Source organism: Streptopelia decaocto, assembly GCF_964273445.1.
Source record: "Streptopelia decaocto genome assembly, chromosome: 1".
In the NCBI taxonomy this organism is placed as follows: domain Eukaryota; kingdom Metazoa; phylum Chordata; class Aves; order Columbiformes; family Columbidae; genus Streptopelia; species Streptopelia decaocto.
Window position 1 is genome coordinate 46,937,729 of NC_138663.1, and position 17,889 is coordinate 46,955,617.

Genomic DNA, 17,889 nt, shown 5'->3' on the forward strand with positions numbered 1-17,889 from the left:
GGGCCATGGATCTGGGACAGCAGTGGAGAATCAAATGGCTTAATCCAAAAGGAACACTCCAGTTTGTGAAGCAAACTTGAGCTCTAAAGGCGACAATGCTGCAAACTCCGTAATGACAGATCTGCAGTGAATAAAGCTGTGAAAAAAGAGGTAAAACAAAAATCCCAGTAAAGCAGGACATCAATACACTTATTTATTTTTCTGTATTCTGCAGTGTCTCTAACTGAATGTTGTATGTAATTATGACCTTTTCAAAGAAACTTAAATAATCTCGTTTTAAAAATTAATGGGGAGTCAACTACATGCTTTTACTGATCTGCCTCCATAAATTCAAAGTAAATGCAAAAAACAGCTTGTAACATGGTAGTTTAGTAGGTAGCCATAACTATAGGAATCTATGGCTACACAATTTTAATTTTGTGGAATTTATTAATACAGTTTGGATGATCTTGGAATAAACCTTCCAGACTTTTCTGGTGGATAAGTTCTCCTCACTAATGTAGGCTCTCTCCCATCCTGCTTTTCAGAAAAGAACAAGTTGTATTAAAACCTTTTTGCATTGCAAAATCCTTCCCCTAGCTGAAGTAAAGGAGCATCTAGGAGCGATACATTTATTGCATGGCTCATTTTCCCCCTCCAATTTATTCCCACATCCCATAGTCAAAACTCTTCACTTCTGTCAAGTCAGAAATCTGTTAGTTTCAGAAACTTAAGGCATGCTGGAAGAAATAACTGTGTTATCACCACAATAGTCTTCTGCTGGACGTGCTGCTGCACTGACATCATTAAATTTCGGAGGATTCAGTTGGGAAACAGAAAGTGTTGCTTTCCTTGGTTTCATGTTGCGTGGTGTAATTGGAGATTGCAGTTTCTATCTGTGACATCCATGTTTTCTGTAGCAAGAAAAAATAGTTCGTAAATCAATACAATCTAAAAAAGTTCCAGTAATTCTGATACACAAACACTCAGAGCCTTTAGTTTCATTTACCCTTTCTTCAGGCCCATGCTCATAATTCCTGAAGTGAACATGAATTATCCCAAAATCAAGACCCTCCCTGTTGCTCAGGTCACTACACACTGCTGGAGTCTGTGTCTGGGGCCAGGGACTTCTGGTGGAGATTTCATTTTTGGTTGGAAGGTAGGATTTTTGTGCTCTGTTTACTTGAAATTGCGAAGTTTGCTGTTCACTATTTCACCCGTTTTTTTGTGGAATATTTATTAATTTCATGCTGTCCCTGCAGTTTGGGCTCCCTGTTCTTCTGGTTAAGACATCTCCAGTGCTATCAGCAAGTTCTGTCCCTCTCTGAGATCTGTCATGTGCTGCCACATGAATTTCAATTTCTAGCACCATGCTGACAGCGTTCAGCTCTGTATCTGCTGTCATCCAGGTATGAGGACAGGGAGCTATGGCTGCAGAAGTGGATTTAAAATATGTAACTTCCTTCTCTCTGTGCTAGACCAGATGGTCTGGGTCGCAGAAGCTGAGTTGCCTCTGAATTGCTATGATTAGACGGTACAAATTAGCTGGCAGCAATATGAGCTTAAGGTCTCCTACCCCAGGATTTTCATTTTGCCTGGTCAGGGGCTGCTCTCCCTGCTCTAATGCATGTAGAAACACTGAGCTTTGATGCAAAGAGTAGAAACGCGTGAGAAGGGGCAATCTGTCCAACTTCATGCTGCACTGGGAGTCATAAATTTTGGTATTGACCCATCTGTTTGTTCCTCATGCGTGTTTACACCCTGAACAAGTTGAATTCCTTGCTTTGAGAATTAGAAAGTTGGAGAGATAATTGCATGGCCCCCAAGTCTAAGGAGTCCCAGCAGCGGACGTGAGCAGAGTCTGCCTGCACAAGCTGCGTGTGCCTGGCAGGGCGCAGAGCCCGGCTTTGGTGGGGGGCGATGGCTCTGACCCCTTCGGAGCTGCCAGTGGAGGAGGGTGCAGTGCGCAGGGTGATGGCGGTGGTTACACAGGGGTTGCCCAGCGATGGAGGAACTGGAAGAGTCAGCAAGAAAACAGCAGGCAGGGCCGTTGTATAGGCGGGATCACAGAATGACAGAATATGAAGGCTTGGAAGGGACCTCGAAAGATCATCTACTCTAATCTCCCTGCCGGAGCAGGAACACCTAGATGAGGTTACACAGGAACGTGTCCAGGCAGGATTTGAATGTCTCCAGAGAAGGAGACTCCACAACCCCTCTGAGCAGCCTGTTCCAGTGCTCTGTCACCCTCACTGAGAAGACGTTTCTTCTCAAATTTAAATGGACCCTCCTGTGTTCCGGTTTATAACCATTGCCCCTTGTCTTACCATTGATTGTCACAGAGAAGAGCCTGGCTCCATCCTCATGACACTCAGCCTTTACATATTTATAAACATTAACGAGGACATCCCTCAGTCTCCTCCAAGCTAAGAGCCCCAGCTCCCTCAGCCTTTCCTCATAAGGGAGATGCTCCACTCCCTTAATCATCTTTGTTGCCCTGCGCTGGACTCTCTCCAGCAGTTCCCTGTCCTTCTGGAACTGAGGGGCCCAGAACTGGACACAATATTCCAGGTGTGGTCTCACCAGGGCAGAGTAGAGGGGAAGGAGAACCTCTCTCGACCTACTAACCACCCCCCTTCTAATACACCCCAGGATGCCATTGGCCTTCCTGGCCACAAGGGCACAGTGCTGGCTCATGATCATCCTGCTGTCCACCAGGACCCCCAGGTCCCTTTCCCCTACACTGCTCTCTAACAGCAGGTCTGTTTTTCCATGTGTCTGTTGAGCATTGTGTGTCTGAGAGGGAGGTGGGAGTGGAGCGAGGAGGTCACTGCATCTACATTCAATGTGCTGTGAAAATTGAGGTGACAGAGATGTGGAGCAGGCGTGTGTTCCCTGTGCATTTGGCAGAGCGCAGTATGGTGGCAAGAGTGCCCAACAGAGCATCCCTCCCTCTGGCCAGTGAGCTGGGGTCTTGTGAGGGAGCTGAGAGCTGAGGCAGGCCCCTCACTAACATCAGGAGATCTAAGGGGTAGCTCGCAATGTGACAGCCCTCTGCTTGGGGTGAGTCAAGGGGAATACGGCACTTCTGGCTTCCTTCAGTTTGCTGTCTCCCTTTCAATACAGCTGAGCTACCTCGAGGCCCTGGTCTGATGATCCTCGCCAGTATCAGTCTTATCCAAATCTTCTTCCATTCTGCATTGCAGTCATATCAGCTAAAACCATGAGTTCATCTTGGCTAGTGAGTCTCTTTAAAAAAATACACTGATAATGCTGAGATTTGGCTTCTGAGGAGCTGAAATAAGGCGGTTCTTTCAAATGATGCTGGATAGAGTCTGCCTTTCTTAAGGATCAGAGTGCCCAAGCTCAACAAAATGTGGTAATGCCACCACATCCAAGTGAAAAGAACCTTTCACTGCAGAATTTTCTCCTTTGATGAACTGGGCTTGGGAGATGTCAAGAAGGGGGTAGCCACCTGATGTGAAGGAAGCTTTGGAAGGGGAAGGTAATATTTCAGTAACAGGTTAAGGTAACATCTTGAGTAGATACCTATTCCAGATACAAACCAGTGACTTGGAAATGGAAATAATTCACTCATGGCTTTTCCCTGAAAAAGTCCTTCTACCGCAATTTATTTTTAAGAATTAGCATTAGTGATAGCCACATTTCTGTGCATTAAGTATTAGAGAATGAAATTCAGCTTACAGGAGAAAAAATACTTCTGTGGAGTGCCTACCACACTTTTAGATGTTATATACAGCACTGTTACTAGAAATTTTTTTTGCTGTGAAAATGAGGAGTGTATTTATGTAACAGTGGAATTAATTACACCATCTGTTCAATCTGAAATTGCAAGATCTATGTTATGCATAGATGAGTATGAAACAGTTTTCTGATCTGAGTACTACTGCATACGAGTTGGGCGAAGGGGAGTTGCTTTGGTGTTGACTTCTCTGGAGGGGCTGCTCATCTTCATTTCTGTTATGCAATAAATGTTTGGGGTTATTGTATTTTTTCATTCTTTTTTGTTTTTTTTTTTTGTTAGCAATCAGAAGTGATAATGTTTTTCAACAAGAATACGACCTGCTTTCAACGCAGATAAAAAATTGGTACATGTTCAACCGTAAAAAATCTGTAATAAACATGTGAGCCAGAGCACTGGGGTGTTAATTTGTTTTGGTTTGGTTTTGGTCAAATGTCACAACTGTAATAGATTCTTAGCACAGCATGACTACTTTTAGGCTGAGATCCTCCATTAGGGAAAGCACAGTTGTGTAATTAGAGAAGAAAAAAAAGGTGTGTTTCTTACCTTGGCAGACTCTGTCTGAGCTTGCAGCAAAAAGACTGCTATGCACTGACGATACCTATTTTCATGCTGTATTAGGAAAGCATTTCGCAGGCTGAAGACTGTGGAAAAAGTATGGAGAAATGGTATCAATTCATGATATCCATAGCATGAATACAGCTGTGGCCTGACCAGCGCTGAGTATAGGGGGACAATCACTTCCCTAGTCCCGCTGGCCACACTATTCCTGATAGAAGCCAGGATGCTGTTGGCCGCCTTGGCCACCTGGGCACACTGCTGGCTCAGGTAGCCAAAATCCTGTGGAAGCCGTGCTTGAATGGGCCGGTAGTAGCAGGGAGGAGGGCACAGCAGCCTGTGACAATGCACCGGATCTGTGTGGCATTGCTTTTTTCAGCTGGAATCAACATTGCTGTAAACAAAGCGACGGCAAGCAATATGCAGGGTTGTCTCCCTGTGAGCAGCAGCCTTGAGCCAAGCTCTGCTCCTGAACCCATGCGACCTGCAGAAGATATCAAGATCTTGAGCTGCCCAGACAAGGCAGCGCTTTTCTGAGTCTAGTACATATCTTTTTGATAACCTTATCTAGTTCATATAGCTTCCTCTGAAGCCTTATACTATGTAGAATATCTTGCTGCTCTATAATGCTTCTTGTCTAAGCATTACCAAGCGCTGTACAGTCAGACCTCAAAATGTTTCTGGAAGATAAATTGTCCTATAATCCTATGTTTATAGAAGAGTAAAGTGGAGTGCAGACTGGTTAAATTATTGCAGCAAATCATTTAGCAGCAAAAATTCATAGCTGGAGAGGCGGTACACTTCAGAACTCATAGTTCTCTCTGTGGTCAATGGGAAGTACAACTTTACAGTTCTAAAAATGAATTTTCTGGTCAATGCTCAGCATCGAGCTCTGAGTAATATTTTCTAAAAGAAATCCTGTGACTGTAAAGATTGCCAGTCTTTGATACGGTGACATACCTGTCTCCTTCAAACTTAGTGTAAAGCATTATTGGTGAAGCAATAATAATTGCAAAATGAAATCCAGAGCAGAATTTTAGAAGGAAAGCAATTCCTAATCAGAAAGCATGTTGCTGCTTGCTGTCTTCAGAGATTGATTCTTACTATTACACTTACATGTGTAGTTACACCTCTTGTACAAGGTCCTGGCATTCATGGATGTTTCTGCCTCTAGGGTGTCTTCCCAGTCTTATGAGCACATTGTTATATCTCTTATCCTTTGACTGATACGTGGCAGAATTTGGGCTAGAATTGGTCTGCATAATTATCAGCCTGCTGCTGCTGCCAAAAGGGTATTTCTATGATTTTGCAATATATTGCTTTCCTAGTCCTTGCATTGAGGTACATTTCTTTCCAAAGTGAGATCAACCCCCGGGAAGCTAAAGGATGCAAAAATACTAGTTAGATCAAAAATCAGAGTTTCATTTTTTATTAATGTGATGGATCACTCATGCTACCCTTTCTGAGAACATGCTAACTAATCTTTTACTGCCACCAGTAGTACGTCTCCTTCTTGAGACTGCAAACAAGTTGGCAGCATTCCCCAAGGTCACACATTTCTGAGATATTTTTAATTTTTTTTTTTTTTTTCCCTGAAAAGGGACATTTTCTATTGATAGCAGAAGTTTTGCCTGGTGCTTTACACAAAATGGTGGAAATCTGAACTGCAAGCTCTCTACAGTAATTTCATTATAGTTATTGTACCCCACTCTAATGGGTCCTGTATTGGGATTGGGGCTTCCAAGGTGTTACAAGACACCAGGTAAGTAACAGAGACTGCCATAGCTATAGCTGTAATAAAGCTGGTAGGAATATATGGGAGAGAAGTCAGATAATGAGTTCCAGAGTGTGGAAAAGGGCCACAACCAGTGGTTGCAGGTGGGTCACAGGGTTAAGAAGGACCCTGGTTATAAATCTCTGAATGTAGCAAATTCTGGCTAGGAAAAAGAAAAATATCCAAAACTCTTATTCCCAACTCCATTATATGGCTTTTAGGCCCAATGTTGTATGTGCAAATAGGAGGGTGGCTGCACAGCCCTCTCCAGCACTCAGAAGTTGTTGACATTGGGCCTGGGCTTAGGCAGAAGGGTCGGGCTGCCCCCTGCTCTGCCCATGGGTGGCTGTGTGCCTGCTTCATTTCTGCTTCGGTTGGTAGGGACACTCGTTAGCAGACAGACAGTGTCTGGAGTACATTTATAAAAAGGTTATTCTTCTCTGTGTTCATTCCCTTATCTCATCTTTAGTAATTTGCCTTTTTTTGCCTACCTTTATTTCCTATCAGCATTGATGCTGAATGCTAACTACTCTGGGTGAATATCTTTCAAGGTTATTATAAATTTTATGGGCTCTACGCTTGTTTTCCACATCTATAGACGTCCTGCAGAGCACTCTGGCTCCCTGAGCTTTTCCTCCCAGCCTTTAGGATTAGGTTGGCTGACAGGCCCTGGAGCCTGGAGATTTGTATTTCTCTTATTTCTGATATAGGAGGCTCCTGGGATCTGGGCAGTGTTAGGCTAATGTGTGAGAGCCTGTAAGAACGACTCAGACCAAGGGGAAGCCTGATTTTTAAAACACGCTCCCTCACCCACACTCTGATTTGGTGACTCCAGGGATGTTTCTTTGGCAGGGTAAGGCTGGTCACTCTCTGTGGGGGTCAGTTCTCCCCCCCTCTTCACCCAAGGGCACAGCAGTAGGTGTTATTGGGGCAGTTTCCCCTGGCGATGTGTTTGGATGTCTGTGAGAAAAGTGGCACCGACATATGGTGGGTGATTTCCATTCTCTTGGTAGCTGTTGGGGAACTGAGGAAGAGCAGCTTCAGGAGATAAGCCTCCTCTCCAGCCTCCTCAAGAGTTGCTGCTGTGCATGTGTGATGACACCCAGGAGAGCAGCGTGCTGGGGTGTTGGGCAGTGGAACAACAGGAAAAATGCTGCATAACTAGTATGGAATTGAGAATGTACTTGGGAAAGAGGCTTGGGGTTTCATGAAGTGTGCTAGGACAGTTAGGGCAAGGAAATACTTGACTCCTGACAAAGAATGCATTGGAGTCTTGCTACCTCCTTTGGGGTGAACGGATAATATCTGACAGTCACTGGTGTGTATGTGCAAGTTACTGCAAAAGAACATGGGTTACTTTTATGAAGATGTTCCAATGCATGTGGGCACATACCTGTACTGTGGACAGGGTCGACATTTTTCAGTATCAGTCTGTCTAGTGGGATGGGCTGGTCTAGGACTGTGCAAAACCCACCCTCTCTGATGAAGGACTGCAGCTCAGGAGTGAGGCAAGGACAGACAGGGACTAAGCCGGTGTCTGAGCCCCCGTATTTCTGGGAATAGAAAATGAAGTTGGTTAGCTAGTTGTCTGCCATCTGCTCATGAAATATAGGCACTAAACAGCCCTAAATTATGTGCTTTCTCTTATCAAAGGTATTGAGACAGCTTGTTTGCCTGAGGAACTTCAGAAAAAAAACTCCTCAGTACCCAGACCTCTCCTGGAAGGCGACACCTTGTACTGAAAAAGGCACAATAGTAAGACAATACAAGTCCACAGGCAGAAAAGAGTCAGCTTAAGGTCTTTTTTGACCCCCAACCCCCTGTTATTTTAATAGCAGGACTTCCTCTATGTTTCTTGGAAGTGTGCTTCCCCATCTCCCATCACATACATGCGGAACACAGAATTGTTGGGGCTCCAGGGCATTTGAAGCCCTTCACAGAAGGTTCACCAACATATGTATATGGGGCAACCCCCAGAGATTTGCCTGTGAGCACCAGGCCCCTTGAATTCCTGCTCCCTTCATCCCTCCCCTGCCATTGCTAAGGGATGGTGCTGCTGGTCTAGAATTTCTCACTACATGCCTTCTCTATCTCCTACAAAAGCAGAACACCTGCTTCTTAAAAAAAAAAAAAAAAATCAAACCCAAGAAATCTTTAAATCAGACACAAACTTATTGAGATTTTGGACAGGTCCACTTAGCCTTAATTTACATCAGCGTCATCAACTTAATTATCTAGAGGAACTCCTGCATTGAAGCTTTAGGAATGTCAGGTCATCTGTTTTCTTTTTTTTTTTTTTTTTTTTTTGTAGCTAAATACAGGGATGTATCATCTATAGAAGTCTCTTTCTAGCATTTTTCATCAGTCATAGCTTTCTTAAGAAAAGTCATGGTTTCCATTTTAAACGAGGGGAAATCAAAGCAAAGAGAGGCAATGTACAACAGGCAGTGTTGGAACTGAGACTGAAACCAGCTTTCCAACAGTTATGATATCTCTGGGATAAAAATTTCTCCATTTGCTGGACTGAGTCACAAGGGAAGCATCAGAAAACCTCTTACATTCCTGAAACTTTTCTGAGCTTCAGGAATCTAGCACGTCAGAACAACACCAGGAAAATATTAAGATCTTGTAATGTAAATTCTGCCTGTCACAGTGTTCCTGTAACATACTGAGCCTAGAAGCAGGGTTTAGAATCAGTGTTATGGTTTGCTCTTTGCATAAGGAACTATCACCTGTCCTTCATGCCAATTAGACATCTTGTATTTTTATCCTTAGATCAATCTTCCAAAGTACATTCAAAATATTTACCAAGCTAAAAAAACCATAACTGCAACTGTGGAAATCTCTATCCATTATTACCTTTTTGTTACGTTTCATTTTGGTAATTAATAGAAGATCATCAAACAGGAAGAGATAGACATCAAGGAGTCTTGTATTTTCTGAGGGGAAAAACAAAAAAAAATCAACTTGGTGGCATGATTATTTTAAGGAAATGCTACATCTAAGATCAGGCATATCTATGAATCGCTGTGTCTTACAAAATGCGTTTATCAAAGAAGCATGATTTCCATCATAGTACACAATTACTCATCTCCTAGTCTGTGCTTTCAAATGCAGTGCTTAAAAAAATAATGTGTCTCTTGATGAATTTGACTACTATTACTTGTACCTTGCAGCAGCTACTTCATTATGAAAAAACAACTGCTTACCTTCTAGGAAAAGTGACCTGGCTCACCTGGAGTATTGTCAAATACAACAATCAGCATGCTATGAACTAGCAAATCCTACCAGATAAACAGTGAACCTTCTGAAAACAGCAGAGACAAAGAAACAGGGAAGTGCAAACTTTTCCTGGTACATTTAAATGCTGTTATGTTGCCCTCTTCACAGGCTTTTGCAGTGATGAAATGTTAATTGACAGTATCACAAAAGCCTTTCAAAAACTACACAAAACACTATTGACTTATCTTTTCTTCCTAGCTTAGATGACACGAGAATGTGAAGAATATGAAAACAACTGTCTGCGAGAATGCTTCAAAGTCTATTAGGTTGATCTCCAAGCCATGCTGAAAACTTGAATATTATTATAATAAACAATATGGAACAATTTAACAAAAGCAAGAGTATTTTTTGAACAACTTCCTGCAGGAAACCTGGGCTCTCTACTGGTTTTACAGAGCTTTATCTTTTGACTTCTTTCTTGTTTATGGCTCCTTCTATCCCTTTCCATGAATCTTTCTTTTATTTCACTTTTTGCTCCCAACTTACTGTCCTAATTCACTTCCAGAATCACCTCCTTTCACTGCTGCAGGCTTTATTCTATATAGTGTCTTTGCTGGCTAGTCTGTACCAATAGGATATCTCTTGGCATGAAAACTTGGCATGAAATGCCCAGCCAGTCTTCACAGAAAATGAGGCTGGTCAGAGCTATTGCTTCCAGGCAATCTTGCAGAATCCTAAAGTACTTTCTTGGATGTTTGGTTTTGAAAGGTTTGGTTTGGAAACTTCTTATCTCATTAATGTTGCACAAAGCAACATCAGTAACTACTGAAAACTAAAATTCTAACTAGGTCATGTTGCATGGAGAATAAAAAAACTACCACGAGGACCTTGTTATATGTCAGTGGAGATTCAGAAGATGACAAGCTAACCTGTATTAGACATCTTATGAAAACTAATCTTCTATAAGTTTCCATGAAGTCAAAAACATGTTAGAGGGCTCTCCACAGGATCTCTTGCACAGCAGTAGGCTTTTGTGGGTGTTACACAGGAAAGAATGATTTGTCCTAAACTCTGTCTGCTGCTCTGGACAAAATTTTCTGTTTCTTTCATTTATACTGTGTTCACAGTCATTGAATGGCATCAGTTGGAAGGAAACTCTGGAGGTCTCTGGTCCAACCCACTGCTCCAAGCAGGCCAAGCTAGAGCAGGTTGTTCAGTCAAGTTTTGAATATGTGCAAGAATGGAGACACTACAACCTTTCTGTTCCCCTGTACCGATATTTGACCACCCTAGTTGTTAACAAGTTTTTCCAGATATCTGCTGGGGGAGTACCCCATGCTGCAACTTGTGTTGTTATGTCTCATCGTTTAGCTCCATCTGCCTTAAATCAGCCATTAGGCAGCTGAAGACAACCGTAATGCCTTCCCTGAGCCTTGTCTTTCTACATGTGAACTCACTTCTCTCAGCTGCTCCTATTCTCAAGTACAGGATTACCAAAAAACCTCATGCAATTGTGGTCTCAGTGATCTCAATTTAATTCAAACAAGCACAGTTCACCTTAACACAAAATTTGCGTGAGCCTGTTCAGAGTTGTGACTTTAGAACATGCTCTTTTCTGTTGTGCAGCATTACATGTGACTTGTGATTTCGTTTTTGTCTTTAAAGATATTTCATTCAGACAAGTGGCCAAATCCTAGGCATTTTTATTGCAGATTGCAGGCAGCTGGCTGTCGTGATGGGTAAGAGCTATGCTCATAGCTCCCTTCTCAGTTTTCTAGTGAGGTATTGCAGAAAGAGATGTGGACACCTGGTGGCCACCCTTACCTCCTGCACTGGGGGCTGGTGTCTCATCAAGATGGCAATGAGTGCAGAGGGAAGGACTGGTGAGAGAGGACTCTGGCTTTCCTCCTCCTCTGCCTGCCACCCCCTAAACAACATAGGAACCTTTTCTTCAGCTGTCCCTGATATTGTGCCTTCTCCTCTGCTGCTAGAATTCTCCTCACGAGGGAAGGAAAAGAAAAACACTGAAAAATGGAACATGTCCCTTTTGCTGCTCCCTTTACAACAATGGTGGTGGGAAACAGAAAAGTGTTGGATGCTTATTCTCTTCACCTCTGTTCCTGAGAAGGTGGTGAAGGAAACGTAAGATATGGGCTGTGCTTACTTCTGTGAAACAGTTGCTACAGCTCTGCAGCCACCTTGGCATGCAGCTTCCAGCATCCTTTCAGATGCTGGTCTTCTCCAAAATGCCCAGGCTCTGCTTCCTGCTTAGACAAGGAGGAAACCCTCCTCTCCCGAACAGGTAGAGATTCTGCAGCAGCTCCCCAGCAAGCAGCAAAGCAACTGGTCTGCTACAAAATGATGCCTGTGTGTCTGGAGATGTGAGTCTCTGCTCTGCCGGGGTGACAGCAGCTGTGAGCAGTGCTGTAGAAATCAGCATCCTTGGGTGGGACAACTGTGCTACCCGTGGAGTTCATGGCATGTTGTAGGAGTGCTCTCTTCATAAAAAGGAAACCACCTGGCAGGATAGCACCTTCTTGTTCCAAGCTGTCCCTCAGAACAGCAGTCTTAGCACAGGTGAAGTATGAAATAAAAATAGCAAAAACCTATGGACTTCTCAGTAATTTTTGATGAAACACATAGCAGATATATGAGGTATGTTAATTTCAGTCCCCAGGCATGTGGGACACCTTGTATAGGGTAGTCTAAACTTCCTGATTTCCTATTGCCATGTTCTTGAATGTGACAGTAAAACTCTCCCTTTGAGTGACAGGCATTGGCCAGTCCAGTTGATTTATTCAGCACCTGGCAGACCGAACGTCCAGATGTGATAGTAAAACATCATGCAGATTACCCATCCTTTTGGCTGTTTCTCAGTCTCTCTCTTACAAGCTGTACATTTGTTTTTTTCTTTCCTGCACCTGCCCAAATACTGTTACAGAGGTTCATTCTGGACCTGCCTAACAAAATATGATTCTGTTAAGCTAACTCCTGATATTGGGACATTTAGGGATATTACCTGCTAGTGTTAGCCTCCCTTCATGAAGGAGAAGTCTGTTCACTGAAGACAAAATGTTTTCACTGCTGTTTTCTCTTAAGCTTTGCTTCAAACACTTGGCCGAAAAGAGAGAAATAGAGAGAGAGAGAAAGGACGATCTCGTGTATCTGATTATGAGATGGGAGGCAACCAGCAGTTAAACTGAACACACATGGATTGCTATCTCAGGCTAAATACATCACACAGCTAATAGCTGAGCGTGCCCGTGTTTCTTCGGCAGTGCTATTGCTTCAATCTGTTTAGGCTTTTGAAATGTTAAGCTGGGTTTTTCTTTTCTGGAGTGAGTTTAATGGTTTTTGCAGATCTGCGTGTAAACAGATATGATCCTTGATGTGTCACCCACCTGATGATGTTACCATAATGATGCTTAAAGTCTGTTTGTATGGGCAAGGGGGTAACCACAGGAGAAAAGTGCACATGTTCCCAGGTATGCTGTGTAATTTTTTGCAATGCTATTTAAATGTAAATAGAAATTTATTTGGCTCACCTTGTGAAAGAGGTGCATAATTTCTATTATACTTCATATCCTTACAGAAAGGTAGTAATACTTACATCAATCCCATTTCGTTCTCCCCCCTAAAATAAAGCATTGGAGAGTTGTCCTGGATCATATGATTGTACTCTCTTGGATGCCAGCAGAGAGCAATCCGTGCAGCCATCCAAAGTGCTGTGCAGAGCCTGTATGTTTAGATAGTACTTGCAGTGCTCAGGCTGCAGCTGCTCCTGTGAGAGCAGAGCCACTCCCCAGTAACTAGGATATAGACAACCAGCCAACTTCAGATCATGCTACATAGATAAGAAACTAAACCTTCCACAAGAAAAAATGCCCTTTAAAAAAACCCACTTACCTCTGGGACAAAAAATCTCCTGTCACGATCCCAGACTTGAGGCCAAATTATGACCTCTTGCAGCTGCTTGAACTTCTGAAAGTTGTCCAACCACTTGACTTTGCCTTCCAGATCCCCTGAAATATGTGAAACATCAGTTACTGCCAAGGCTGGCAAAAACAGTTGTGTTTCTAGAAGATGCTGAATGCTGTTTTTCTTCCAGTGGAAGCCAGAACACCTCACATGTGAAGCCCTGGATGAAATCTTGGTATCATTGTGAAAAATTACTAAACTCATCCTAGGTCAGCAGAGCCAGAATTTCAAACTATGCATTTAAACAGGTTTAAATTCACTGTTAAATGCAAGGGTTATGTTTACTGGTCTGAATGAGGGGGAATCATGTAAAACTCTATAAAACTGTAATCTTCAGAAGTTCTTAAAAAAAGAAAATCCTGCCTTTCTAAACTGTCTGGGGTACTGAGAGAAAAAGAATTTTCATTACATTCAGCCTGATCAACAGGGTGTTGAAGTTAATGAGAACTAATTTCAGGGGAAGTGGTGCCAGAAGTGACTGAAGTATTTAACTGGGATGGGGGTGCCTCAGAATGTGAAAAATGAGGACTCTTTGCTGATTCAGTGCCATTATGGGGAAAACTTTAATGGACCTGAGGCTTAAATTCCAAGTTTTTGTGTGGAGTGATATCACAAATAATGATTACACAGACAGGCACACACACACGTATACACCAGAAGGGGAATGCTGGGACTGCAAATGTTCCTTATGTCACTGATTCACTGGTCAAAACATGGAGGCAGATCTTTGTCAGATGTCTATGAATAAAGACGTGTCACCCCTCTATCTTTGGTTTCCTTGGCCTAGAGTTATTTAAACTCTGGAAGGACCTGTTTATTTGCCAGTAATTTCCCCAGATATCCCATGGTCTTTTGAGGCCATACCTAACACTGTTGTCCTCCCAGCAGAAGTCTCCAGACTAGTGATAAAAACAACTTCTTTTTCCTGTGGGATGTGTTTTCTGTTGGAAAGTGTGGTCCTTGTGTGACCATTAGGCTAGACTCCTCACAGGGACTTGGCAGGAAGAGAAAGAACCAGCATCTTTCCTTTAGGTGGTAATTCTATCATTGGAGTATTTACCCACAAAGCAGCACCCCCAGATTTATCTGTCTTTAGAAGACATTAACTCTCTCTCTGCCTCATCTCCAAAGGAGGTGTTTGAGCCTTCAGCCTCCAGGACAGGGAGAAGGACAGCTGCAGAGAGAGTGCCACCATGCTGGGTAGCTCAAGGCAGTGCTGTAGTGCTGGTGGGCTGCTGGTTGGGATGACACACTGCCTGGAGCCTCTCCCTGTCAAGATTGGCAGGATGGGCATTTTGCTGATACACAGTCATCTTTGATTTCAGTGGGAGCTGCATGAGGCCTTTGGAGAATTCACCTATCTGCTGATGTACTGTATGACCATAAGACACTTAGAAATGCATTTATGGCTTCCTGAACAAGACTGGATTAATATATAATTTACTTAAAACAAAATGCAAGAAAAATCTTCCTGGACCAATTCCTTGTTTTTCCACAATAGCTAGAGGAAATCTGTAGCCGTGATATTTTTTCAGCTACTTTACATGGTAGAACCCTGTCATTTAGAGCAAGGCCACTAACATAATATTCCCCTTGTGAGTACAATTTTATCCTATTAAGGATTACCCCCAGCAAATCTTCTCTAGACATAAATCCGACTGAAAGACTTCTTTGTTTGAGATCTTTCTTGATTTGTTCCCATTTGTGAGCTGCTCTTAACTGTTTGCATGTCACTGCAGATGGTTCTGAGCAAATACAAGTGACTCACTGATTTGTGAGTCCTGTGACCTTGCTTAGAGAGGCTTTGAGAGCACAAGGGTGGCACCAATCATTTCCTACAGAATGAGGAAGGACTCAGGATTGTAGAAAGACATGCACATCCTCATTGCATTAATGCAGGGAGACCAGACCCATTCACGCTCAAAGGACACACACAAAAAGGCCACATAACTTGAATTGTTAATTGCACGCTTGACTTTTCATCTTAGCTACTTACGTATGGACTTTTCCACCTTCTCTTTAAGTGACCAGAAAAAGCCTTTCTCTGTCTCATCAGAGCTCCTCTTCCAGATGTTGTGAAGGAGGAGGGGATAGCGTGTCAGTCGGTGCAAAGGAGCGACCAGCAGCTCTGGCAGGTGCAGCCTCTTGCACTGTTTGTTTTGTTCACACCACTGCTGAAGACAAGGAGAACCTGCTTAGGCCTCAGCTGGCAGGGAGGCAGCAAACAGTCTTCTGCATCATCAGCTGACTTTAGTGAGACAGGGACCAATTAAAGATGAGCTTCTCACACAGAGAAGCTGAGGGTGAGGGTAGCATAAAGACCCTCTAAAGGGGCACACACATCACTCCTTCAAATTCACATTCTATGTTGCTGCTCCCAGTTTCAGATTCCATGGCCATGCTAGGGGATCAAGTGGTGCTCTTGTTTATATGCCAATTTAAGTTCATCAGGAAGACCCCAGTTACATCTGAGGGTCACCTTATGTTTTACGGTCATTTACTGCTTCCTATTGGCGACCTTTTTCCCTGTCTGGAATCCTCGTCAGGGAGCAAGCAATGTGCATCTCCCAGGCCATGAAACCTGCAGTGCTTGTGGTTGCTACAAAGAGGTCTCCACCAACTCTTGGGTTGCCTGTGAGAAAGGGCCTCTTCTTTAATTTTCACTTTCTAACTCTCTAATGTTTAAGATCAGTCTGAAGTATTTACAGGACACAGTGTCCTGCTTATGATAAGTCAGAAAGAGCAGAGCCCTCTCCCTGGGAGTCCCACCGCTGCAGTGGCTGGAGTTGTTGTTTTGAGGCAGATACGGCATTGGCACAGGCAGAACCTGCTCTGGTGCTGTAACTGTACAAAGACATCACTGGTAGCTCTTTCCAGCCTTATGTGAGGGAGATAAATGCCCATGTACTGGTAGTGTTATGATAGCAGGTTCTACATTTGCTTTATCTATGTGCAAGCAAAACCTGTCAAAGGAGCTAAACCATTGCTATTGCAGAGGCCGCACTTGCTGTGCTATCCAAGGCGTTGTGTCCTCCCTGCGGGCACATGGGTCAGTGAATACACATGAGCAAGGAAAGCAGCCTGGCTTTTTCATCAAAGCTACCCCACTTTCTCATTGCAGGCCCCTAAGGCATGTGAAAGAACTGACATGCTTTCTATTTTGGAGCACAGGTCTGATGAGGAGCGTCTGAGGGAACTGGGGCTGTTCAGCCTGGAGAAAAGGAGGCCGAGGGGAGACCTTATCACTGTCTACAACTACCTGAAAGGAGGTTGTAGCATGGAGGGTGTTGGTCTCTTCTCCCAAGTAGCAAGTGATAGGACAAGAGGAAATGGCCTCAAGTTGTGTCAGGGAAGGTTTGTATTGGATATTAGGAAAAATTTCTTTATGGAAAAGGTTGTCAGGCACTGGAACAGGCTGCCCAGGGAAGTGATGGAGTCACCATCCCTGGAGGTTTTTAAAAGATGCATATATGAAGTTCTTAGTGACATGGTTTAGTGACAATATTAGGTTAGTGGTTGGGCTCAATGATCTTGAGGGTTGTTTTCAACCACAATGGTTCTATGATTCTATTCCCCTTGTTTTGGCCTGTATCATTCCCTTGTTTTGGCCTGTATCATTCACTTCTCAAGTTTGTCTATGGCACCACTGATGTGACATAGCATAGAGGCTGGGGGCTCTTTTGCACCCAGGGAGTGTGAGTCCTGTCATCTGCTAAGGCACATAATACCCTATGTACTGGGGTCCCACCCAGCATCTAAAAAGAGCTGATATGTAAGACATGCATTGAAGTAAAATGAAAGTAAAATATTAAGAGAGCTCTATGTGGCTTGTGTTGTGGGTTGTTTTTGTTTTGTTTTGTTTTTGGTTTTGTTTCTGTTTCCTGTAACAATTTCACTTTGTTAAGGTGGAGGTCTCCAAGTCAAAGGATTATGTGCAAAACATATGAATGATACAGGCTGGCCATACACATTTTTTTGTTTGCAAAAATGCAGCCAGTTGTTCCTTTTTGGCTTCCCCTGTTGCCTGTTCAAAATTACATTTTGGAATTTCACATTTGCAGGGGAACATACACTCAGAAGGATGATCTGCCATATCCTCTACAGTTCAAAAACCAGTGTAAAATGCTACCTATACAGTTTTGCTTCCAGTGAGCTTTCCTAGTCTGATGTGAAAATCCTGTCATAAGTCAGGAAGGCCGAAGACAATGACAACAACAACAACAACAAAACCATCACTTTACTTTCAGGTAGATGCCAAAATCTTCTCTCTGTCTCAGGTTTTCCAAGTAGAAGACAGCAGAGGTATAATTGAGGCAATAAATCTGGTGTGTCTGGCAGAGGTCACCCTGGAAAAACTACAGAAAAGACTTGGAAACTTATCAAGAAAGAAAAATGTCATGACAAAGGCTGGAACAACAGTTTTGGTTTTGTAATGTGCCTTTTACCTGAGATTTCCTTGTACCTAGGAAAATAGGGGAAGAGGGAATTAAAGCAAAGGGCGAGATAAAAAGTAGTAAAAATGGTAAAACACCACGAAAGTGCTCAAGCAATGCATGGGAGCACAGTTCTAACAGCTCTGCAAAAGTGTGAAACATTCTCAGACTTTGTCCTCATT

The 17,889-nt window shown here is 43.2% G+C and overlaps 1 protein-coding gene across 1 annotated transcript in view; it reads right to left on the bottom strand.

The window, feature by feature from the left end:
* Positions 1–785: 785 nt before the first annotated feature.
* The window catches only part of PLEKHG7 (pleckstrin homology and RhoGEF domain containing G7), a gene marked incomplete at both ends in the record, with an annotated part of 72,422 nt that continues 55,318 nt past the window's right edge, over positions 786–17,889 (bottom strand). Inside the window, 8 exons of the mRNA XM_082072825.1 lie at positions 786–893; positions 4,289–4,386; positions 7,468–7,627; positions 8,934–9,013; positions 12,316–12,409; positions 13,203–13,318; positions 15,271–15,445; positions 17,516–17,629. Coding sequence (XP_081928951.1) covers positions 786–893; positions 4,289–4,386; positions 7,468–7,627; positions 8,934–9,013; positions 12,316–12,409; positions 13,203–13,318; positions 15,271–15,445; positions 17,516–17,629 — 945 coding nt within the window. The remainder of the gene's footprint in view (positions 894–4,288; positions 4,387–7,467; positions 7,628–8,933; positions 9,014–12,315; positions 12,410–13,202; positions 13,319–15,270; positions 15,446–17,515; positions 17,630–17,889) is intronic.